At 46.5% G+C, this 24,908-nt stretch overlaps 3 protein-coding genes across 5 annotated transcripts; 1 reads left to right on the forward strand and 2 right to left on the reverse strand.

Annotated features, from left to right (window-relative positions):
* Positions 1-25: 25 nt before the first annotated feature.
* LOC124642206 (outer dense fiber protein 3) lies at positions 26-659 on the reverse strand. Its single transcript, XM_047180515.1, has 3 exons — positions 349-659; positions 180-282; positions 26-112 (listed from the first exon to the last, which is right to left on the reverse strand). The coding sequence occupies exons 1-3, from the start codon at positions 657-659 to the stop codon at positions 26-28; spliced, it is 501 nt and encodes a 166-aa protein (XP_047036471.1).
* Positions 569-5,927, reverse strand: LOC124642207 (chromaffin granule amine transporter-like). Its single transcript, XM_047180516.1, has 6 exons — positions 5,746-5,927; positions 5,014-5,460; positions 4,574-4,676; positions 4,075-4,408; positions 3,718-4,002; positions 569-829 (listed from the first exon to the last, which is right to left on the reverse strand). Exons 1-6 carry the CDS (start codon positions 5,837-5,839, stop codon positions 674-676), a joined length of 1,419 nt encoding a protein of 472 aa, XP_047036472.1. The 5' UTR covers positions 5,840-5,927; the 3' UTR covers positions 569-673.
* An 8,338-nt stretch (positions 5,928-14,265) lies between these two features.
* Positions 14,266-23,495, forward strand: LOC124642319 (beta-1,3-galactosyltransferase 5-like). 3 transcript variants are annotated; one of them, XM_047180700.1, is made up of 2 exons: positions 14,266-14,740; positions 22,115-23,495. In XM_047180700.1, the coding sequence occupies exon 2, from the start codon at positions 22,149-22,151 to the stop codon at positions 23,199-23,201; it is 1,053 nt and encodes a 350-aa protein (XP_047036656.1). In that variant the 5' UTR covers positions 14,266-14,740; positions 22,115-22,148; the 3' UTR covers positions 23,202-23,495. The 3 variants fall into 3 exon arrangements, with proteins under 3 accessions (XP_047036656.1, XP_047036654.1, XP_047036655.1); XM_047180698.1 differs by lacking the exon at positions 14,266-14,740 and adding an exon at positions 15,309-16,006; XM_047180699.1 differs by lacking the exon at positions 14,266-14,740 and adding an exon at positions 18,831-19,240.
* The last annotated feature ends 1,413 nt before the right edge of the window (positions 23,496-24,908 follow it).

Genomic DNA, 24,908 nt, shown 5'->3' on the forward strand with positions numbered 1-24,908 from the left:
GAGAGGTCCGCTACTGCGCAGGTCGTCACAGGCAGTCCATGGTGTCCTCTTTGATGATCATGGGCGGCGCGTAGTCGCCGTGCTTCGTGCCGAACGAGTACGAGTAGGGGTTCTGCAACGTGAACATTGCGTTAGTGGTGTTGCGCGGCGCGGCGTGCTGTGTGTAGTGGGCTACTCACCTTCTTGGTGTTGTAGAGGTTGGGCGGGTAGGCGGCGGGGCCCGGCGTGCGCGTGGCCTTGCCGGCGCCCTCCAGCCGCGCGCCCAGCGAGTACACCGGCTGCCTGCACACACACACACGCATGAGTGACGCGTCGAGCTACACACACACACGCGAGCGCGGCACTCACTTGCACTTGTAGACGTTGGTGTCGCGCTGGAAGTAGACGGCGGGCCCGGGCGACTTGGCCTTGGGCATGAAGCCGACGCGCGCGCCCATGGTGTAGGCGGGCGTGCCGGGCCCCATGCGCAGCGCGTAGGCGTTGGGCGCGGGCCCGGGCCGCTTGAGCGCGAAGCCCAGGCGCGCGCCCATGGAGTAGACGGGCGCGCGCGGCTCGCGCATGGGCGGGCAGCGCTCGGGCGCGTGGGCGCCGGGCCCCGGCGTGCGCAGCGTGGAGCGCGTGGCGAAGCGCGCGCCGAAGCTCCACGCCGGCGACGACATGAGCCCGTCGCGCGTCACGCGCTCGATGCGGTAGGCCGGCCCGGGGCCCAGGCCGCGCAGCCGGTACCCCGCGTTGGTGCCGAACGAGTACATGGGGTTGCGGTAGCGCGACGGGTCGTGCTGCGTGAAGCCCACCGTTGTGGGCAGCTGGTAGGCGCCCGGCCCCGGCCCTGCACAGTGCTCTCGGTCAGTCGGTATGGGTACGTCACCCGATTGAAGCGATATTGTGTTGACAAGGTAAATAAAAACGGATAGCAATTAAACTGTGAATTACAATTTTAAGTGTCAAAATTAATTAATTTGGGTTATATAATTACTAAGTGAGCGACTGACTGCAAGTGACGAAAAATCAACAGAATAGTATCTTACAAACATTAGAGTCACTTAAAATACAAAATGACCAGCTTCATAATATTTGAGCGACTTAATATTTGTTTGAGTGTCAACGTTACGTCCTGCATTTTTTTCAATATTTGGCTAATGTATTTTTTATACTGAGCGGCATTTTATCTTAAATGAAGTGTTTCGAATACAAAATGTGTGAAATAAATTACATTAGACACATTTCCTACGAAATCTATACATTTCCTAAATAGTAATCGGAAAGGGGTAAGCGGGGGATAGCGGAGCGAGGGAAGGGGATTGAAGCGAAGCATGCAAGCAGGCATGCAGCATGGTAGCACAATGCAACATGCAGCAAGCATGACTTCTGTCACGGCTCCGGCGCTGCGGGGCTCCGGCGGTCCCATGCGAGCTTATCGTCGCAGATGGTTTTCACGCTCACCACCGCAGCTTCGGCTTGCTGGCCCGCTCGGCCGGCCAGCCTCAGCCGCGGCGGCGAGCGTTAAAACTACCTGCGCCTCAGCTCGCAGGCCGCCTCGCCCCTCCGCGCCTACGCGGTTTTGAATTGCACTCTAGGGGTAGGGCAAACAAGACTACGTGGAGTCGGTTTTGCAGTGATTCGTTTTCAAAATTCTGCCATCTTAAAATAGAATATCAGGAACCAATAATCATTAATAAAGCAGCTTACAAAACTTTGCTCAAAGTGAACTATTTAGTAGTATGTTATGTATAACCTCACTTAGAAAAATCGATTCTATCTTAATATTGAAGTTGCCCTCTCTGTATTTCCAGTCGCTCACTTAGTAATGTAGTCGCTCGGATTAAATTTTAATATATGAAATGGATTTATCACAATTCACTTTTTGTAAGCTCGTTCTGGATTTTATTATTAATCAATATTCGTTGTTAGTCTAGTTAATTTTTCGCTTACTCAAATTCATACCGCTCAAGTTATTAATACAGTATGTCATCATCAGTCGCAAAGCGTTTTTTAATCGCTCGTTTTATTATATCCCAATAAAAACTGTATGACTCACCGACGACGTGACTCTGCACAATACGTTGGTACCTACCTACTAACGTAAAGGCGTTTCATCCTCTACAAAATAGGATGAATGAACTGCTGACTTTGTGAAAAATTGTAATTGATACACAAATAGCCATGTGTAGACCGCATAAAGTACCTATATAGCCACATGGTTTTATGGTCTCTGGTACAGCGGTATAGGATATCAGATTACGTAACCCAACTGAGTATTTCAGTCTCCGTGTAGTTTCTCACAAATGTTAAATGCCTTACACATTTCAATTCTTATCTATGTACTTGTGCTATGCTAACTCCTCATAGATACCACCCGTTGTTTGCAAACGCGTGCCGCGTCACCTAATCCGAAACATTCATAGCTTGGTAGGAAACAGTGAACCAGGAAGGCTCATCACCACCTCATCCGTACCTATGTATGAAGTCTCAATCACAGGTACACTCGGGAACTCATTGCTGTGTGTGTAGGTAATGGTTCATGAGACAGCACCCGGAGCAGCTGGAGACGCCAGAGTACACCGAGCTATACACTACAGGTACTTGACTCTCACTCACCCAGCGGTTTCTTGGACATTTTGTGTTTGTTTGTTTACTTTTGTACTGAAATTTAATCACATTGAATAGTTTGCGTAGTGTTTGGTGTTACTGTAATTTTGACATGGATCCGACGGCCACGACTTCTGGGATATAAACAAATGAATTTCAAACATGGAAACATGGCGGCGGCGGCGGTGTGACGTCACGCGCTCGCCAAGGAGGCCGTATGCTGCGCTCAGCTAGTCTATCGGCTGTCGTAGGTCTGTAGGAGGTACGAATTAACAAGAGAAACAACATCTTGGTAAACTAGATAATTTATTTATATATTAATATTATTTAGATAATCTAACATAAAGTACCACATAAGAAGTAACTATCAAAGTCATCTGTGCTAGTGCCCAGGGACCCTATTCTCTTAATTTTACTTAAGCGACATACCATTCACATTCGACTGAGATCCAATCACGACTCAATTCCGACTGAAGCGTATGTGGCAATCTGCTATTTTTTTCTTTTAAATAAACGTTTTTATGCTTTTCTGTGATTCAACAATGAATCATTTTGTCTGCAAATGATTTACGATTGCAATATGATTGTAAACTACCGTATAGACCAAAAACACCAAAATAGCAGACCAATCGTTAACCAATCAAATGTCGTTGGAATACGATTGGTCTTATATTAGGAGCAGAATGACCGATATGGTTAAAACTGCTATTGCGATCATATTGCGATTCGATTTCTAATCAATTTTGACATTATAAACTTAGAAGAATGGGGCCCCAGTACTTAACTGGCCCGCCGTTCATACGTTTCGCTCGAGTTTACACCCGTTGCTTGCCTAGCACTCTGCCATTCTCACAGGTACATTGTGTCCTCACCAGTCCCCAAAAACTTATACCTATATGTAATCAAAAGACGTGCATTTATTGTTATGTAAGCTAAATGCAATCAAAGAATGTGTAGCATGGTGGTAGCAGTAAAGGTGAGTCGTGCCCGCGGCGTCTACCGCGGCGTCGCGAGCGGCGTGTCCTCCGCGTCGCTGTCCTCGTCCAGCTCGGCGGCGCCCCACTGCACACACCGGGTGAGGTCAGGCTCAGCGGTCAGGCAGCCGGCACGGCGGGTGCGGGCACTCACCTGGTGCGAGAGCGGGTGTCGGCGCAGCGCGCGGTACAGCGCGCACACGTACAGCAGGTTGAGCACGCCCAGCGCGCGCATGGCGGCCTCGAAGCCCACGCACCACGCCGCCGCGCCGCCCAGCAGCGGGCCCAGCGCGTACGCGGCGCTGGCGGCCGCCTGCAGCAGCGCGGCGGCGTGCGGCGCGCGCCGACTGTGCCGCGCCAGCAGCGCCGGCACCAGCGCCGCGTCCGCCGCGCCCAGCCCCGCGCCCAGCGCCACGTGCGGCAGCGCCAGCGCGCGCACCTGCACCAACACTCCCTTCTTGCTCAAACACTATACATATGTACTTGAGTATGCTGCATGAACAATACTGACGGAGGTGGCGTGAGGCACGGCCAGCGCTGCCAGAGCCACCGCCAGCTGGCCCGCCAGCGCCACGCGCTCGGCGCCCAGCCGCCGCGCCGCGCCGCCCAGCAGGCTGGCGGCCAGCAGGTAGCCGGCGCTGTCGGGCACGAACACCGCGCCCGCCACCCAGCGCTGCGGGTGGAACTTGTGCTCCAGCCACAGCGGCAGGCAGGGCTCCAGCGCCGCCATGACGCACGTGGTGAGCAGCACCGCGCCCGCGCACGCGCCCGCCGCGCCGCGCCGCGCCAGCGCCGCCACGCCGCGCCACGACACGCTGCCGCCGCCCGCGCACGCCTGCACACCACTGCGTCACCACAACACCTCGTGTCTTACTCATACATGTGTACCTAGTTGCAAAGCTACGTACGCTGTTGTACTCGTCCTTGTTGAGGAACATGTACTGCAAGCCTGAAACAGAGGAGTGATGAGGCGCAGCACGGCTCGCGGGTGGTGGCGGCGTGGTGGCTACGCACCGAGGTTGGCGAGCAGCGCGCCCGCCAGCAGCGTGAAGGGCGCGGCGCGGCTCCACAGCGCCGCCGCCGCACCGCCGCACGCGTACCCCACCAGCACGCCTGCGCACACCAGCCCGCTTACACTTATTGTGACAAACAAATCTACCTAGTAGATACTGACTAAATATAAGTAGAATAGTGTTCCACGTTGGTTGTCGAATAGGGCAGCTATCTGGAATGGTGGTGACATACACCCATGCATCGGAGAACACGTGAATGTTGCTGATCTCTCTCCGGTAGTGCCGGTTTTCCGTCCCATCGGGCTAGGAGTGTGAAGGAATAACGACATATGCTGCGCAGTTGGCTAATCTCACAGTCGCCGAACAGCCGCCGTGGCCGACAGTCAGCTAGGAGGACATCATCATTATCAGTGTTGTAGGCTTTGCATGAGTATCACCGAGCGCGACGGCGCCGAGCAGCGCCCCGATGGCGCGGTCGCGCTGGTGCAGCGGCAGCGCGCGCGCCGCCAGCGCCAGCCCCGCCACGCCCGCCAGCGCCGCGCCCGCGCCGTGCGCCGCGCGGCCCAGCGCCACCGCCAGCGCCGCGCGCCAGCCGCGCCGCCCCGACACGCCTGCGAACACACCCGCCGCCGCCGCCAGCGCCGCCGTGCCCGCGCGCAGCACGGGCGCCGCGCCACGCCGGCACACCGCCGCGCCCGCCAGCGGCGCCGTCAGCAGCTGTGCCGCCGCCTTGGCGCCCAGCACCGCGCCCAGCAGCGCCTGCGCGCCGCCCGCCTCGCCCTCCGCCGCCGCCACCGTGTGGTTGAGCACGCTCGCCAGCGGCGCGCCCTGCCCCCGCCACAGCGCCAGCGACTCGCCGCGCACCCAGTCCGGGATGATGGGCACTGCGACAACACACACTGCTCACGAACAACTGACTATCATCACGTCGTTATCATATCTGCCTGTTGCGCTCCACTCCTGAACGTAGGCCTCCCCCGGTGAGCGTCAGCCCGGTTAGGGGCTGCTCGTACCCGTCACGTTGGTCACGGACGCACTTGGACGTTACGCGTTAGGTGAACCATTTAATCACAACCTCAACGTCTCGGGCCTTACTTCAGCTCTGACCGACCTTAGACTTGTGATTTATTGTGGACGGAGATTTACAGCAAACCAAACATAAGCCTGACCTAGAACAGTGAGGAGTACGTTGTCGAGGAAGAATGTGAAGTAGATGAGTGCGAAGGCGATGGCGCCCCCGCGCGGGTCGGTCGCGTCCTGCATGCTGGCTGGCGGGAGAGTGCGACACGTCTGGTCGGCGGCGGTAATGCGGCTGGCTGAGCCGCGCGACAGTGGGTCGCGGGCGGGGCGGAGTGGGGCAGGGTGGGGCGGGGTAGGGGGTGCTGCAGAGTGTCGGCGCGCGATAACCAGATGCGATACATTTTCAATCAGCGCGCAGCGGCGCGTGTGCGCTTCCTGATTCAATTTTCTGGTCCGCGCACCGTAATGGCGCCCGACGTGGGACAGATTGTGTCGCGATAAACGAGAAACCTCAGCGACATGCGCAACCCTGTGCTCGTAGCAGTAATGACTACATATCACAATTGAAAGCCGGCTGTTTCCCAGGGAGCGTGATGACTCGAAAAGGCCTAGTAAGAATTTGAAGTTTATTATCAATCCCACATAAATTAATCATACCTACAGAATATTATAAGAATTGAGTTATATTTATAATTTTATAAAAAATTTGAAATGCAAAGACATCATACCTCGTATCACATTTATTATTTTAATGATTAATTATTTATTAATTTCATCATTTCACCACCATCGCCATGACTGACCCCAGTCTAACCAAAGGGTATTGGGTTGCCCGGGTAACTGGGTTGAGGGGGTCAGATAGGCTGTCGCTCCTTGTAAAGCACTGGTACTCAACTACATCCGGTTAGACTGGAAGCCGACCCGTACATGGTTGGGAAAAGGGCTCGGAGGACGATGATTCATTTCATGTGTCGTAGCCGTTCTTCCTCAATTTCCACCGCATCTGATTGGCGGGTATAAAACGAGACTATCGTATACTATAGGTAGGTATGTTTGTTCGTAACCATTCAAATGGGTTCTATGTTAATGTGGATAAAGAATCTCATTATAGTGATCAGGCGAGCAGCTGAGCCCCGTCCTCCCCCCGCGCGCCTCACTCGATACATCGGTAGGTACATTTTAAATTTAGTTTCACTCCAAAAGGTAACAACAGAGAGTAGGTAATATGCAAAGATCTATGTAGGTACCTACCTACTATCAGTATCTTGTAATGTGCTTGTAGGCAACTACTAGCAGTGCTGGAACTAGGCAAGCCAGTGGTGCCCGGGCGAGCACTGTGGCTCTAGGCATGGCACGAGAAGCTACTTCGTTTCTGGACATATTCAGTTTCTGTAAGAACTTAACTTTCTGCCAAATGTAATATAGGTCACTTACGACTGCCACTGTCGTTTGTCGGTCTGTCTGTCACGAATCTGGGGCCCGATTCTCCTAAGTTAATAATTTCAAAATCGAATAGAAATCGAATCGCAATATGATCGCAATAGCAGTTTTAACCATATCGGGCATTCTGCTACTAATAAAAGACCAATCGTATTCGATTGACATTTGATTGGTGTGAGATTGGTCTGCTATTTTGGTAATTTTGGTCTATACGGTAGTTTGCTGTACAATCACTTTGCAATCGTAAATCCCATGAACTCGTATAGTACACCTGCAAACACCGACTTCTAGAGTCAAGTCAAATGTTTTATTTTGTCCCTGTCTGTTTCAGTGTTTTTCCGATAATTTTCCTAACTAAACACCATGATTTTCTACCTGCAAAAGGCGCTCACGAGGCGGTCATTTGAACGCAAAATGTAACGTATTCACGTCGTATTTGCCCTACCTAGCTATTTACTGTCTGTATAGAGGTCATATAGGTATTGAAGATATCGCAATATTTTTTGCTCAATGTAATGGTAGGTCAAGAGGTCACCTAAAAATGATAGGAATATAAATAAATTATAGGAAACAAAAGGTCAACTCTTCTACATCTAGAAAAAAAATGCAATAAAAAAAATGTAGTAATTGCTTTTTTTTTAATTCTACCAAAATGCCCACATTCTAAAGTTGGATTAACCAACTGAACTGAATGAATGTAGCATTTGATCCATATTTCAACGGACATCCTGTTGATAATATTTTTATATCCCAACTAGCGGCTCGGTATAGTTACCGGCACGGATATTGAGCTCTCGGCGGAGGAGTGGGGATCGCTTTGCGCACCGTACGCATAAGGCAATAAGGCAGTAAATCGCTTCTGCGCAGGTGAAGGTCAGGGCTCGATATCCGTGCCGATAACTTTACGTGCTTTAAACATAAACATAAACATAAATTTATTTGTTTAAAACATATGTTACAAAGGTGTTACAATAGTATTTATGGTTTCAATATGTTTAGCCATGTCAGGCGTACAAATTTACATAATATTAAACTTAAAATCTAGAATCTATAACAAAGGACGATGGGCGTTTTGGTACCCTGTCCAACAGTGTTGAATCTAGTACCATTGCGTAGGTCTTGGCAAGGCAAAAAATGTTTACTATGACGACTAGTCCGAAATCCTTGTCCATTTCCCGTGACATCGACTAATAGAATGTGTAATGTTCATAAATCATCAACGTAGATAAAGTTCTTAAATTCAACTGTTTTGAATAAAAACTGGTAAAGTAAGAAAAAAACAGGAATTTGGCCTTTTTAGAATGTTTGCCTGCCGATTGATTTAAAAAAAGACTGTGCAAACCTTTGCAGTTCACGCAGAACCAGCTTATGTATTTGATGAAAGTCTTTCAGTATTTACAATCAATTGAGGTTAAAAAGTCAGGAGACGATGTTTACATAGTCCATATTACGACTCAATCTTGCTCCTCAAGAGGTGCTGAGATAATGGTGATTTTCTTCTTAAAAAAAGATGAATAGAAATGTTTTGAACTTTTGTCAAATCAGATGACGATTGTGTTTCCGTAGTATGACTCCATAGACTATTACAACCTTTAGATTATAATAGAGTGCATCAATCAATGTAAGATGTCTGTTAACTGAGTTTAAAATTATTACACTGACGACATAAATGCCTCTTAATGAATTTGCATATATGGATGACATATTTGTTTCTATGTCGATTCAATTTTTATCGTTCTTGGATCGGACAGCTAATTGAGGCAAGCTCCATAGTTTTTATTATTCTTCACGTAAATACCTTTCTAATGATATATAATACGTTGCTGTTGGAGCGGGTACCAAATCCCATACAAAGTGCCCATTGTCCTTTACAAACATTTATTGAACTTAAAATCTACAAATACTTGCTTTACAATACAAACTACAAATATTACTACAAAACTTAGTATATTAAATATTATCTTTTAAGAAGTCACCTATACTATAGTATGCTCTTTTACATAAAAGTTTTTTTAGTCTTTTTTTATATACTACGAATAAAAGAAGAACCGCTTGACCGATTTTGTACAAACTTCACATACCATCTACGAAATAGCACAGATTACCTACCTACTACGTATCTGAACGAGCCTAAACATTTGGTTGGTTGGTGGCAACGAAAAAGGGTATTATTTTTTATATATGTTACGAGTATCATCAAACTTAAAATCGTTTATTCAAATTAGGCTGATAAATCAGCACTTTTCGAACGTCAAAAACAAAAGACAGCCCCCAAAACGCCCGCCCTTCACCAGTTCATATATGTGTTTTTGCTGGGAAGAAGAAGTGGCGCAACAAACTCCCCAGCAACACATGTCTATCTGTAAGGTTTGAAGAACCAGAATGTATATGTCACCGTAAGATTACAAACATCGTTAGATTACAATCTATCTCGAGAGATTGTAAACTGTCGAATTATTGTAAACCGTAACACCTGATTGCAATTTAACGCATTATTTTTCGCTATATTATAATCTATCGATGAGAAATTGTCAAATTGTCAACTGTCCGAAAGCTCTCCCTGATTGGTCAGTCTTTTTGTAAGATCGAGAGCGATGTAGAGCGGTCAAATTGTCAACCCGGTGTCACAGCTCTTTGACGTGCAAAAATAAGTGACGGTTTAATTTTTTATAAAATCAAAAATTGTACTTAATTTTTAAGACTCAAATTACACACAATTAAAAATTGTATTAAAAATTGAAGTTAGTGACGAAAACGAATCGCTGCAAAACCGACTCCACGTAGTCTTGTCTGCCCTACCCCTAGAGTGCAATTCAAAACCGCGTAGGCGCGGAGGGGCGAGGCGGCCTGCGAGCTGAGGCGCAGGTAGTTTCAGCGCTCGCCGCCGCGGCTGAGGCTGGCCGGCTCCGCCGGCCAGCAAGCCGAAGCTGCGGTGGTGAGCGTGAAAACCATCTGCGACGATAAGCTCGCATGGGACCGCCGGAGCCCCGCAGCGCCGGAGCCGTGACAGAAGTTATGCTTGCTGCATGTTGCATGCTTACTTCCATGCTGGGTCAATTAATATGGGATGTGTTATATTTTAAACAAAAAACTCAGTAGGTACGAGTTAAAAAATTAGAAGGTAAATAAATATTTTTATGATGTTTTTACGATTTTTGGGGGCGAATAATGATATTAAAAAGAAGCCTGTTTAATTAGCACCCCTTTTATTTTATTTTTAAATATTAGTTTGTATTTGAAGACAAAATACCTAACTGTATTTTTATAAGAGTTATTTTTATATAAATTTAATACTAGAAGAATTTTTGAAGAGCATTTATTTTATTTAACTGACACCTCTATTTCATTCCTAACTCTACGGGAACTCCATGGGAACAGAACGGCTGGTCGTGATTGGTCGATCTTACAAAAAGACTGACCAATCAGAGAGAGCTTTCGGACAGTTGACAATTTGACAATTTCTCATCGATAGATTATAATATAGCGAAAAATAATGCGTTAAATTGCAATCAGATGTTACGGTTCACAATAATTCGACAGTTTACAATCTCTCGAGATAGATTGTAATCTAACGATGTTTGTAATCTTACGGTAACATATACAAAACAAGTCAAATAAAAATATCATTATCACATGATAACCATTATATAAAATTAAGAAAAAAAAAAACAATACAAACTTAACACAAGTAGGCTAGCACACAGATTTACACCTATAAAGACTAAGTACTCAAGCATTACTTACAGTCTATTAAGTGTATCTAAAGCCTCCTGTTAATAAAATGAAAATGTATTTTTAATCATCCTCCGAGCCTTTTTCCCAATCATGTTGGGGTCGGCTTCCAGTCTAACCGGATTCAGCTGAGTACCAGTGCTTTACAAGAAGCGACTGCCTATCTGACCTCCTCAACCCAGTTACCCGGGCAACCTGATACCCCTTGGTTAGACTGGTGTCAGACTTACTGGTTTCTGACTACCCGTAACGACTGCCAAGGATGTTCAATGACAGCCGGGACCTACAGTTTAACGTGCCATCCGAAACACAGTCAATGGTGTCTAAGATATACTTAGAAAGTACATACAAACTTAGAAAAGTTGCATTGGTACTTGCCTGACCTGGGATCGAACCCGCGCCCTCATACTTGAGAGGTTGGTCCTTTACCCACTAGGCCACCACGACACTTTTCACATGACAAAAATGTATTTTTAATATAAGCATAAAATCGGCGTGCCCACCCACATGCGCAGATGGTTATGTTGTAGCTGTACAACACAAACAAGGTGTATACCTGCTAGGACTACAGTATTATTATTTTCTCCAAAATAAGCTAATAGAAAATCATACTATTATTAATAGTGTCAATAGCCACCAACACGACCTGGTACCGCCAGCAGCACCCGTTCACGAGTATAACGCGAGGATCAGCCATCGTCCCCTTCGCACATTTTTGAGGGAAGGGGACAACCCGACCCCCAACGCTACCGCTGACCATACCGTCTAAGGGAGCATGACGTGCTTGCAGCTATTCAACAAAAGTAGAACATGTAAGAAGTACTGCAGTACTAGCAAGCCATAAAGCAACAACGCTAAGCAAAATTTAAATTTAACACAAGTTCCCAAAGTAAATAATAAAAAAAAAACAACAGAATTAATGTCTGAAGTAATGTCAATCAATGTAAAAAAATAATAATAATAAGTTAAGCCCCGCAGGGCATCTGAGGCGGATGACCGGGAGTAGCGACCCCGCGGGGTTATATATCCGAGTGCTCCAGGGAGAGTATACTGTCCCCCATCTCCGGCTTGCCGGAGTGAAGCATGACGGGGGATAGGTCTCCCGCCTCTTGGCTTGCCTTCACCGGCCGGTCAGAGTGGAGTCGCTAGAGTAGGGTTAGCAGCCCGCTCGGAGGGTAGGTGCCTCGTGGTAAGTGGCGAGTGGGCCGGTGATGCTGGACCCACAGGGAGCGCGTGATCTGCGTTTAAAGTCCGCCGAGGTATCCTCACCCTTCAGCCGCTCATGTACCTGTTGCCCCCTTGTTGCGATTTAGCGACTGATTCCCGGGGGCCCAGTAAGTGAGTTGGCGAGTCTCCACCTGCCATTTTTACGTGTATTTATTACATTGTTATCGGCAGGTGTCATAGTTCCCGTAGTTCCCCCATTCCTAATCCACTAGCATCCCATCACAATAGCCCAAGTAGTTTTCATCCATATTTAGCAATAGTTTAGCACAGAACCGGGGATTGTCCTTGGGTACATTTCTATAGTGTATACGGGGATAATCGTCGGTTTTGTGTCACCATTTCATTAAAGTTGTCTCAAAAGGGCTTCAGCGTGTTGGCTTCGGCCCCACGTTCGCCTCCCAAAAATCCAGGACTCTGTAGTCCCGAGGTCTGGTAGAGACATACAAGAATAAGTTAATAATTTAGTTACAGTGATAACAAGAATGAGCTGCCTTGCGTTCAACTTAGCGACCAACTATTCCTATCATTTAAATAATCATTAATGCTATAATAAGCCTTCTTTGAAAGAATTGACTTTACTTGTAATTTAAATGCATGAAACGGTAATTGTAGTAAAGTTAGAGGTAGTTTATTGTAAAAGCGGATACCGAGCCCCAAAAATGATCCATGAACCTTATGAAGTCTGTGAGTGGGTACACACAGTTTGTGCTTGTTTCTAGTGTTAATACTGTGAACATCGCTTTTTTTGGTGTACAAATGAATATTTTGCCTAATGTAAAGTATATTGGCATAGATAAATTGTGATGCCACAGTAAGAATGCCTATTTCTTTAAAGAGCTCTCTTAGCGAATGTCTACTACCTAACCGGTATATAGCACGAACAGCTCGTTTTTGTAATATAAATATGTTTTGAATATCAGCAGCTTTGCCCCACAGAAGAATACCGTAGGACATAACGCTGTGAAAGTAGCTAAAATAGACTACTCGAGCTGTTTCTACGTCAGTGAATTGTCTCACTTTTCTGACGGCGTACGCAGCTGAGCTAAGCCTTCCCGCGAGGCTAGCTATATGCGAGCCCCACTGAAGTCTGCTATCGACTAACATACCAAGAAATACTGTGGATTCGACAGTTTCTAGAACCTCGTTGTAAGTCAAGTGTCATCTGCAAACAGTACAACGTCACAGATATTCTTCAGATGGTATGGTAGATCATTAATATATACCAGGAATAAGAACGGACCTAATATTGAGCCCTGTGGCACACCTAATTGGACTGATAAACCTGATGATTTGACGCCATTGACATCTACGCATTGCACTCTGTTATTTACATATGATTCTATTACGCTAAGAGCTTCATTTTGGACTCCTTAATAACGTAATTTACGTAGAAGCGTATCGTGGTGCACACAATCGAATGCTTTGGAGAGATCACAGAATACTCCAATGGCATTCTGAGAGTTTTCCCACGCATTAAAAATGTGTTTTAAAAGAGCTACACCAGCATCTGTTGTTGAACGACCTTTTGTAAAGCCATACTGTTCACTATGAAGGACGCTATTAACATTGAAATATCTTTGTAACTGCTTGAGTACTAATTTTTCGAATATTTTACTAAAAGCGGGTAAGATGGATATGGGTCTAAAATTATTTACATCCTTCTTATCGCCTGATTTAAATAAGGGAATGACTTTACTTAGTTTCATTAGGTCAGGAAAAACTCCGGTTTCAATACATTTATTAAATGTGATAGCAAGATAGGGGGCAACAATGTCGATAATATTCTTTAGTAGTTTAATGGAAATGCCCCAATAGTCACCGCTGTTTTTTAAGTTCAGTGAATTAAAAACGTTAATAACATCAATTCGCGTTATTTGCTCAAAGCTAAAAATAGCGTCACACTTAGGGACACTATTATGCAGGAGATTCTCAGCGTCCGTAGCAGAAGAACTCAACATCATCCGACTGTAACGACTGGAAGCAGACCCCAACATAATTGAAAAAAATGCTCGGAGGATGATGATCATCATAACATGTAACTGTTTGTAGTAACAAAACGCAAAGTAAACTGTCATCTACGTCATATGGTGGCCGGCTTAGACTTAGAGATGTGCTTTTATCAACTGTGCTCCACTGAATAAAATATCATCAGAACGAGAGATTTTCTTTTGAGAATAAAATAAATGTTCCCAAGAATATGGTAGATGGCGTTGTACCTACTACGTTACTGGACCTTTGCCAAAATCCTAGGGTTAAAAAAAAAAAATTGCACCGGGGAGCCTTTATATGGCTTAGTTCAATAAATTCATATTTTTTTTATCTTCTGGGAAATTTAATCACTGTAAAAACGGTTTTATACGGACCATATCACGCTCCTCCTCATTTGAAAAATTGTTTTAGATTTAGCAATATTTTGTTTATTGTTTTTATCGATATCGACAACTAACTGCAGTGAACCTGAACTAAGCGTTGGCAGAGTGGGCGCGGCACTAGCTAAATGAGTTATGTCAGTCATGTCATCATCGTCGATGGCGTTGTACAGTTGCAGTGGGTCGATCGGCTAGCTGAGCAGCCCGCGACGAGTGCACCGTATGTGTTGAGGCTCGCAGAGCGGAGTGCCGCCGCGCACACAGCAGCAGCGTGCCCATGAGCCCGGCGCCCCGGCCGCCGCCCGCCGCCCGCCGCGCGCCCGCCCTGCCTAGTGCCCGCCGCCCTGCACTGGAGACTCCCCGGCATCCTACCATGGTGAGTCTCGCATACCATCCCTCCTTTTTAGCGTGGACTAACTACATCCGTGGCAGTCGTCATGTTGGTCGGTGTTCGATCATTGGAAGTATTATCAGCAGTGTTTGGCAATGTTATCCATGGCGCGATAATTAGTACCGGCGATGGCTGATTAGTGCCGCTAATGAGGAGCACGTTATGTGGCATTATTGTGTGCGAATATCGCGGCGCCAGTCGCCGGGCCGCCGCGTTCTGCACCAGTCACTATGTTTACACAACACCACTGCCTCACTTGACTCATTTATTCATCAATAAATGTAAAGTGGTGCTGTTGACCTCTTGCAAGTTGCTTCGCGTGGCATGTGAAATATTGTGACATATGAACAGTACAGACATACTAACAGTTTGTTAGTCTTACAATATCAGTTTGCAGTGATGTGTGTGCAGGTTAGCTGCTTGTGTGTGTGTGAGTAGTAGTGGGACTCTGCAGCAGACAGGTGAGCACTGAACTGGCTGCTGCTGTGGTGAAGGGTGCTGCATAACGTCATGTGCATCACAACACTGCTAGTTGATATGTTTACACATTTTTATTTGATTTATTTATAAATATAAAATAAAAATGTGCATCTGCTACTTCAGCTATTCACATATTTAAAGTATTATGATTCCTCAATAATAGGTTGCGTGGGTAAAGTTTAGTTAGCACACACATTCATTAGCTATTATGTAAACATATTGATAGATCAGCGGGCACCGAGCGCACGAAACACAATGAAAGCAACGCTTTATCACTGGACCAACATGACAGCACTGATAACAACTTCTAAATTGTTCAATAACTTCAATAACTAAATACCCATGTGAACTTTTTGTTTATCTAATATCAACCTTGTGTACACTGGATATGACACGCTGTACCTATTCTACACATTAAAGTTTAAAATTGTAATGAGGATAAATATGCTGAATATTATAGTATTGAATGATATTAATATAGTGGTTTCCTGTAGTGAGTGTGCAGACAGCAAGTGTCGAGCTGAGAGCTCAGTGTAGCGCGTGGCGTGGCCACATGTGCCCGCGCTCCCTTATCAGTGCGGCGAGCTGTGTATCGCCCGCTACACTCTCCTGTTATACTGCACGGTTACTCTCATGTTCACTTGTGATGTTCCTGATTTGTGTGTGTAAAGCAACTTGCTGCCTGAGACAGTTTGCTCAAATGATTTGACCAGTGTAACAGCAGTGTGTGCACAAAACAATGCGCCTGTGGAGTGTTGTGAAGTGCTTGAGGTATGGCTCCTGAGCATGCGACTAGTTTCGTAAGGCGAGGCGACAGCCGCGCGGCGCCACCTGTTGAGCGCGGTGACGTCACGCGCCGGAACTGTTGCACATCGCCAGACATGCTAGTCAGTCTAGTCATCATAGAATCGCTATTCATTATTCTACTAATGATCACGATAACTACCTACTTGCTCACATACATACCGACCGTAGATACCATAGTCCTTACACTTTCAAGTTTAACTTTATTGAGATAGTAGCTTCTGGTAGCGTTGCCACCCGCTTCCTGAGGAAACTACTTCCCGCATCCAAATAAAAAGTTTTATCTTAGGTAGGGTCAGTTCGCCTTTTCGCGTCCATCGCCCAGTTCGCGTCCATTTTGCCGATCTCCTTTTCAAAAACTTCGAAAACAAGATAATTAACACATCAATCAAACGAAAGATCATTACCGCTAATACGTAACCCCCTTACTTATATAGTACTTATATAATCACCTTCTAAGCAACATTTTAACTAATCACTACTTAAAGTCTTAAGTAGTGATTAATGTTAGTTAAGACATGCTTAAGCAACGTTTATAAGTAAGAATTTTCTTAAACAGCCCTTAAGTATTACTTATATTTAATTCACGTTTATAAGTAAGGCTGTTAATGTATAAGAGGCACGCACATATAGACAAAAGTTCTGTGCGTCCAACCAATCCTTTTAGAAAAAATAATTAGTCTAGGCTCTTCAACAAGAAAGCGCAAACACGCTGAATTTTAGATAAAAATTAGTGTGCAGCGGCGTGTTTGATGGTAAGTTTTATATTGTTTTATGTGAATTTTAGGATAGATAGCTATTTCTACAGTTTAATGATGAATAAAGGTATAATGTTTTTTTATGAATTTGGTAATGTTTTTTATATTTAACGAATAAAATAAGATGGACGCGAATTACTACATCGAATTTTACAAAACTTCCACTTTGCGTCCACAATGGACGCGAACTAAAACAATCCTCTATAATAATAAACCAAATTGCGTCCACTGTTTTCGTTAAATACTTGCTTATAAAAAATAATTAAAACATAGGTACTGTTTAATATATTAAGATTAAACAGTACTTTTTTTTTATTATTTTAAATTAAAAATCAACATTATCATCATTTAAAATTCACTTTAAAAAATAAAAATAATTCTTCTCAACATTGGTTTAAGTAACTTAAAATTAGGCAACTAATTTTGCAACTTGAAAAATAAACAGTAATCAGTTCTGTTAAGTTTACCCTAAAATCACAGGGAAAGACCCGCGTTGATTATAGTAAGTTTTTGGCCATATTAAATTAACAAAACATATAACAATTTTGTCTAAACATACAACTAAAACAATTGTTGAGTCAATAAATTATCAGACAAGGTAGCATATTCTTTGCATATTTTTTTTATCGATTTATTCTTCTCTCGAATATCATTTAATGCTTTCTTTAAATCTTCTTCTGTGTATGTTGTCTTTTCCTTCTTTTTTCCTGTATCCGAAGAACTTATCTTAAATGAAATTACTTAATATATTAAGATTAAACAGTACACACAACAAAGAATATGCTACCTTGTCTGATAATTTATTGACTCAACAATTCTTTTAGTTGTATGTTTAGACAAAATTGTTATATCGTTTTGTTAATATAATATGGCCAAAAACTTACTATAATCAACGCGGGTCTTTCCCTGTGATTTTAGGGTAAACTTAACAGAACTGATTACTGTTTATTTTTCAAGTTGCAAAATTAATTGCCTAATTTTAAGTTACTTAAACCAATGTTGAGAAGAATTATTTTTATTTTTTAAGTGAATTTTAAATGATGATAATATTGATTTTTAATAATTAAGTTTATTGTTAAATAAAGAAATTGATCAAATACAATCTTTCTTTATTAATTCTTAAAAATTTCACCCCTATATTCCTTTTCTAAGCTACTGGACGCGAACTGGACCATGGGTGGACGCGATTTGGATTTTGTGGACGCAAACTGGGTAAAACACCTAATTCTGAGGTTTACCTATTTAAATAGAAAAAGAAAGATATTTCTAATACAACTGAAAGTTAATCTTAAAATAGAGTATATAATGAATACATTACACAAATTTGTCATAGAAATGAGTGCTGGGGCATTTTTATTATCGCCGTCAAACTTGCCAACTGCACTAAATGGACGCGAACAGGCGAAATGACCCTACCTATTCTGCCAGGGCTATCTAATAACTGCTACGTCTCATCAAATACCGTTGAGCTCATAATAGGCGATTGCACGTGAAGAAGTAACAATCACACATAATGTGAAACACATTAACTCTCGCCTTTACAATATTGGCTGTTCCACGCGGTTTCCCGGTCCCGGGGAAACTTCTTTCCGTACCCGGATAAAACATAGCCCATGTTCAGCGCAGATTGTGTAGCTGCCTAACAGTGAAAGAATAATTGAAGTCGCTTCGGTAGTTCTGGGGCATATTCGATTCCGATCACTCACTTCATTGAGGGTTTCGCTTTTAAGGCACCTACAACTAGAACCCGGTTCCAATTTTGTAAGAAGAAATCGTTTTTGAAGTGTCTTTATGAATGGTAGCTTTTGACTTATAGTAGGCGTCAAAGTTATCATCCGTAAGTAAATCGATTCGTTTCCAATAAATGGGAATCGGGCATTGCATTAAACTAGGATGAACAAGCTGACAGGGATGATGAGCTTGTGTTGAGTTGTGGAAGTGGTGGTAACGCGAGCGGCGCGGCAAGGCCCGCGTGACCTCGCGCGTGAGTCACGCCGCGCCACCTGCGCTCAGTGTAGCGCCGCCAGTGTGCACCGCCTGCCGGCTGCACGCCATGGAGACACAACCGTACGTACCATGCGCCGCCAAACCAGTCGCGTGTGCTCCGCCCGCCAGCCATTGTGTCGCACAATGCATGTAACTCGACACTCCTCATGTGTCGCATGTTTTGCGAGCCGGATCCGGTCCTTGTGAGTGGTGGCGCAAGTCGTTCAATGTTCGCTGTTGTTGTTACACTCATTGAGATTACTTAAAATGTGAAGTGTGCAGTCGCGGCGCGGGACGCGCGCCCTGCTGCTACTGTGGAACAATGCCCTCGCTGCAGACCACACTCGACTACATTACCCTTCACTGGAAGCACGACTGAGCTCAGTCAGCACAGCCTACTCTCTTGAGCTCGCAATGGACTGAGCAGACAACTTATGAATAAGGATGTCGGGTAATGGTTAGTGCGGTCGGCAGCTGCTACCTGCTCAACTATTAACACTTTTCTGTGAAGTGCGCTCCTGTAATTAAGTACATACGTACGTGTCTAGACGTTGTTTAAAAGCATTCTGCAATAGTTTGTTAGATCAAGAGTTCGCTTTATCAGATCTCGGTTCATAATAAATAACGCGGTGTATGCCCAGCATATGAATCACTAACTTATCTGAATATTAAGTACCTAGCTATTCTCAACGTAAATTAACATGCTAGATACAAGATGTTTTAATCAACCAGGAGTTTGCAGTACTACCTACTGCAAAACTACCTATTCAGAAATGTGAACACTTCCAAAATTATTATCTGATATAGTACATAATTGTGCAGATGGCTATCCTGTAAAAATAAATTACAGGACACATTCTTCTAGTAGTTTTGCATTTTGGAACATCAATTACGCGTTAGGATAGTGGTTCTTATGATTATAAAATCGCTCACGTTGAAGCGTTGAGATGACGTAGTTGTCGGCTCAGAGCTGTGCAGAGGGGGTGCTGGTGTTGCCGCACACTGCACATCGCTCGTGCTCGGGCTCGTGTGTCAGGGAGCGGAGTGTGTCAGGGAGACACATCTCCTGTGCCCCTCACTGTAGTCAGGCGTTCTCCCGTGCAGGTAGCTACCTAATGTTCGAGCCCAAATGCTAATCGTTTCATTCGGCATACCTTGAAAAGACCAGCGTTTTTATCTTTGTTGCTACCTACGCAATATAGGAAGTCAATTTCCTGCTCTGTATTTGTCACATCAGTGTCCGAACAGATTAGCTCAAGTTTTAGTCGAATCGTGTCCGCGTTGTTTCAAATTAGTCATTTTTTAAGATGATTACTTTTTATGCTAAATTCTAGTTTAGCGACTGTACCTGGGTCGTGACTCGTGACTACTCCCAAAAGCGGTCAAGTGCGCGGCGCGCGAGGGTCGAGGGGCGGGGGGGGGGCGCAACCTTGTAGCGCGCGGGGTGAACCACCGGCGCGCACGCACACACGCGTGTCTAAGCTCAAGCACTGACCACTCGCACTCGCTAGCCTCACGCCGACTCGTGTAGTTACCTGTCGTGCTGGCTCACCTGCCTCTGTGAGACTGCAGTGTTCCTGCTCACTACACTGCAGCTGACATGACGTATGGCAGCTACCTTCCTACTCCTGAACATATCTACAGAAAGCTCGCAGGTATCGAACACCGGCGCGACCTGACACTACACTGTAGATATAAGTAGGTAATGATGGTGGATGCGCGCTACCCAATAAATATGGTTGCACTTTATACATAACTTTGAAAGCTATAACCTCCAATGTTCAGTGATGGGATTCAAAGAATGTGCACGTTTGCACGAGGCTGCGCGTGTGTGCGTGGGGCGGGCTAGGCGCGGGCACTAGCGGCAAGTTCATTACCACGCTTGTCGCGGAATGTTGTCGCACCATCCTCTGCACGTTACTGAGCATGACCTGCCGGGGTTACCTACGTGCCCCTGTCAGTACATACTCCATGACTCATTTGTAATCATCATCCAGTAAACTAGCTAGGTCTCACGCTGACGGGATGCGGGCTGTGTCGCCGCCGCTGTGCCCTCCTCACACGTGCAGCACAGCTGCGGTGTGCGGAGCGAGCGCCGCCGGTGCTCAGCGTCTGGTCTGGCGGTGTATGCACACTTGCGTCCTGAGCCGACACCCTCGCCTTCTGTAACACCCTTCCCGCCGCGGCACTCATTTCATGATTTCGTTCTAAAATTAAACAAACGGGACGACATGTTGCTCGTTTAGTTTTCGCGTAGCATTGACGAATATAATGCAGACCCATCGCATCTGCATAATATGTTATTCACTGATTACTCCTATGCCTATATTTTTTTTTTGTTGAGTGTTTATTTTAAAGGCTTATACTCTTCAGGACTAAAAGATGAATCTGTTAGCGGGATCCTAGATAAATTGAAGGCAACTTTTAGGAAATTATAGCATCGTGTATACTTACACATACGTGTATGTGTAATGGCACTACAAATCAATGAAGGTTAGACTTAATCTGACCATCTACTTGGCTTTGAAATGCATAGTTGATGTATAATAGAAGGTCGTCGCGAGCCTCCGAGAGGAGTCTCCAGGAGATGCCGCGCCGTGTGTCTGTTGCACAGCGACCGCTGACGCGAGCGTTGCGATATGTCAACATTGCACATGTGAGTGGTGCAACGCGGCCTTCTGGTCGCGGCCACTTGCGCGCCTCCTCGCGTCGCTCTCGCACTGTGCGCCGAGCGGCGGCCGAGACCACTCGCACTATGTGTGTCACGACCTCTGCTATACGAGAAGTCATTTATCGCATTGTGCAGTCGTGATGAGCAGCTCCGTGATCAGTTGACGCAACACACGGAACAAGCCCCGAGACCTTCAGCGGGTGTTTATTCAACAAGATCGTGACGGCGCGGCCGCGGTGCCTCACACGAGCGCGCACTCGCCCCGAGCAGCGCGGGACCTGTGCGACACGCACTTGCACACCTCAAGCTAGTAAATGAACTGCTCAGCCTGTTTGTTTATATTCCAGCGAAAATATTTACTTGCGAAATTTTCTGCTCATGATCGAGCTCGTGGCTACGAAACAGCCGTACGTGTCGATGTACAATTAGTTTTTCGTACTTTCGATATCTATTCATTATTATTTTTTTTTGGTGCTAAGTATGACATCATCTTTAGCCGTTTTATCGTCTCACTGCTTGGCACAGGCCTCGGGTTGGTGTCAGACTTTACAGTCCAAGTTACTCGAGATGTTTTTCTTCACCTTTAAGCCACCATATCTAAGATAACTGTTGTGAGTTTTTGAGGAATTCCATGAGTGAGATTCCTGTGTGGTGTTGCAGGTGTGGTGTGCGGCGCGGTGAGCGCGCCGGCGCCATGGCGTCCGTGCGGCGCTCGCACTGCGCGGCGCTCGCGGCGCTGGGCGCGCTGCTGCTGCTGCTGCTGGCGCGCCTGCCGCCCGCCGCGCCGCCCCCGCGCCCCGCGCCCCTCGCCCCACCCGCGCCCCGCGCCCCACCCGCGCCCGCCAACCGCACGCAGCCGCCCTCCGAGCCGCCGCCCGCCTCCACGCCGCCGCCCGCCACCGCGCCGCGCGGCCCGCGCCCCGTGCTCACGCGCGACGTGTACGTGGCGGGCCACGAGCGGCCGCACGCCGAGCTGTGCCCCGCGCTGGGCGCGCGCCTGCGCCTCGTGGTGCTGGTGACGTCGGCGCCGGGCCACGCGGCGGCGCGGGACGCCGTGCGGCTGACGTGGGGGCACTACGCGGCGCGGGCGGACGTGGCGCTGGCCTTCGTGCTGGGCGCGCCGCCGCCCGCGCTGCGCGCCGCCATCGACGCCGAGGACGCGCTCTACGGCGACGTGATCGTGGGCCGCTCGCTCGACTCCTACTCCAACCTGACGTTGAAGACGCTGTCCATGCTGGAGTGGGTGGACACGTACTGCCCGCGCGCGCCGCGCCTGCTCAAGACGGACGACGACATGTTCATCAATGTGCCGCGGCTGCTGGAGTTCGCGGCGGCGCCGGCGCGGGCCAACGCCTCGCGCACCATCTGGGGCAAGGTGGTGCGCCGCTCGCTGCCCAAGCGCACCACCAAGTCCAAGTACTACGTGTCGCCGCTGCAGTTCCCGGCGCGCGTGTTCCCCGACTTCGCCACCGGGCCCGCCTACCTCATGACGGCGGACTGCGTGCGGCCGCTGCTGGCGGCGGCGCCGGCCGAGCGCTACGTGCGGCTGGAGGACGTGTTCGTGACGGGCATCCTGGCGGCGCGGCTAGGGTTGCGGCGGACTCACGCGCCGGAGTTCTACAACAAGAAGGTGGCGGCGCACCCCTGCGCCGTGCAGCGCGGGCTCGCCATCCACATGGTGCGCTACCACGAGCAGTTCGACCTCTGGCGCAAGCTGCTGGACGGCAAGACCAAGTGCGCCAGCTAGTGCGCACCCCTGCACGAACACTGAATCTCACTTAGATACGATTACTTGTACCTATGACTTTTTTATATAAAGTACAAAGTGTTAGCTTAAGCGTCTTTCCGCAGAGGACTGCGTGGCGCCTCGCTCGCGGCCCGCCGGGCCCCCGGTCCCGAGCGCGGGCCCCCGGTCCCGAGCGACGCGCGGTAGTGACGTTACGATGTAATCGATACACATTGTACGCGTATTGTATTGGGTAACTGCGCGAGCAGTGCAGGTTGTGCCAGATGTAAATAATTATATAGTATGTATGTTGTACTGATTTGTTTCATTAGCCGCACTCGGCCGCCACCTCATGCAGTGGGCTCCGTGTTCACAGCACGTAACAGAAAACCAAAGAAGGGAGAGCGTGTTTATATTTCAGTTAATTTATTTCGACTACACTACCGAGGATCGGCACGGACCTATTAAATTAATCAAAATAATACAATCCTAATTCCTACGAATATTGTAAACAATCCCCGTGGCGTATTTACACAATGTACATGGCAAGAACGCTAGCGTGTGTAACTAGTCGCGAATAGATTGGAAATCATTTTTTAATCGCAATAGTACCCAAATACTATTATAGCACATACTTTGTAGTGGCCAAAGTATCTATCCTAAACATTGGATCGTCTTTCGGCACGTGCTGGGGCCCGATTCTCCTAATTTTACTTAAGTGACATACGATTCACATTCGACTGAGATCCAATCACGACTCAATTACGATTGAAGCGTATGTGGCATTCCGCATTTTTTCTTTGAAATAAGCGTTTTTATCCTTTTCTGTCATTTAATAATAAATCATTTTGTCTGCAAATGATTTACGATTGCAATATGATTGTAGAGAAAACTACCGTATAGACCAAAATAGCAGACCAATCGCAAACCAATCGAATGTCGTTGGAATACAATTGGTCTTATATTAGTAGCAGAATGCCCGATTTAGGGACTACTCACACTTATTCAGCTTATGTCCATAGAAAACAACGATTTTTTATGGAGACGCGTACGCATCCATTCAGTTTTCCGCGTGTATTCAGCTTTCGCGGCAAACAAGTATAAAATGAGAACAAATGTGTTTTTATCATGCGAGTGCTTTAGATGGAGATCAGCGCTGATCTGCCGCATTCAGCGCTGTTCCGCCGCGTTCGACGCTGAATGGGTCGGAACAGCGCTGCACACGTATGGTTCTCAACTCCTTGTCGATAAGTTGCAACCTGCATAGCTCCTGGATAGATTTGATTTATTATTACGTAATCATTATGAGTATCATTCTCTTTGAATTTAGTATTATTTTGTTTTAATTGGGGTACCAATGTCGCGTATTCTCCAACCAAATTTTTATTTACCCAAAGTGGGTCGACCCACTGTCATTTGCGTTTTAATTTTTTACGCTTATTTTTTTCTATGTCTTCTGCAAGTAACGAAACGACAAAAATATCGCACATAGAACTGTCCATGTTGAGGGCACAATACTAATTGAGTAGCTGACCGTCTTCGCAGCATATTCAGCGCCGTACGCACTCTTACGCCGCTGTACGCCGCTGATAGAAGTAGAGCTGAATAAGTGTGACCAAAACCATTCAGCGAAACGCGAATAGAGCTGAATAAGTGTGTGTAGTCCCATAGTCAAAACTGCTATTGCGTTTCAATTTCTGTTCAATATTGACTTTGACATTATTAACT

This window comes from Helicoverpa zea, chromosome 24, assembly GCF_022581195.2.
Source record: "Helicoverpa zea isolate HzStark_Cry1AcR chromosome 24, ilHelZeax1.1, whole genome shotgun sequence".
In the NCBI taxonomy this organism is placed as follows: domain Eukaryota; kingdom Metazoa; phylum Arthropoda; class Insecta; order Lepidoptera; family Noctuidae; genus Helicoverpa; species Helicoverpa zea.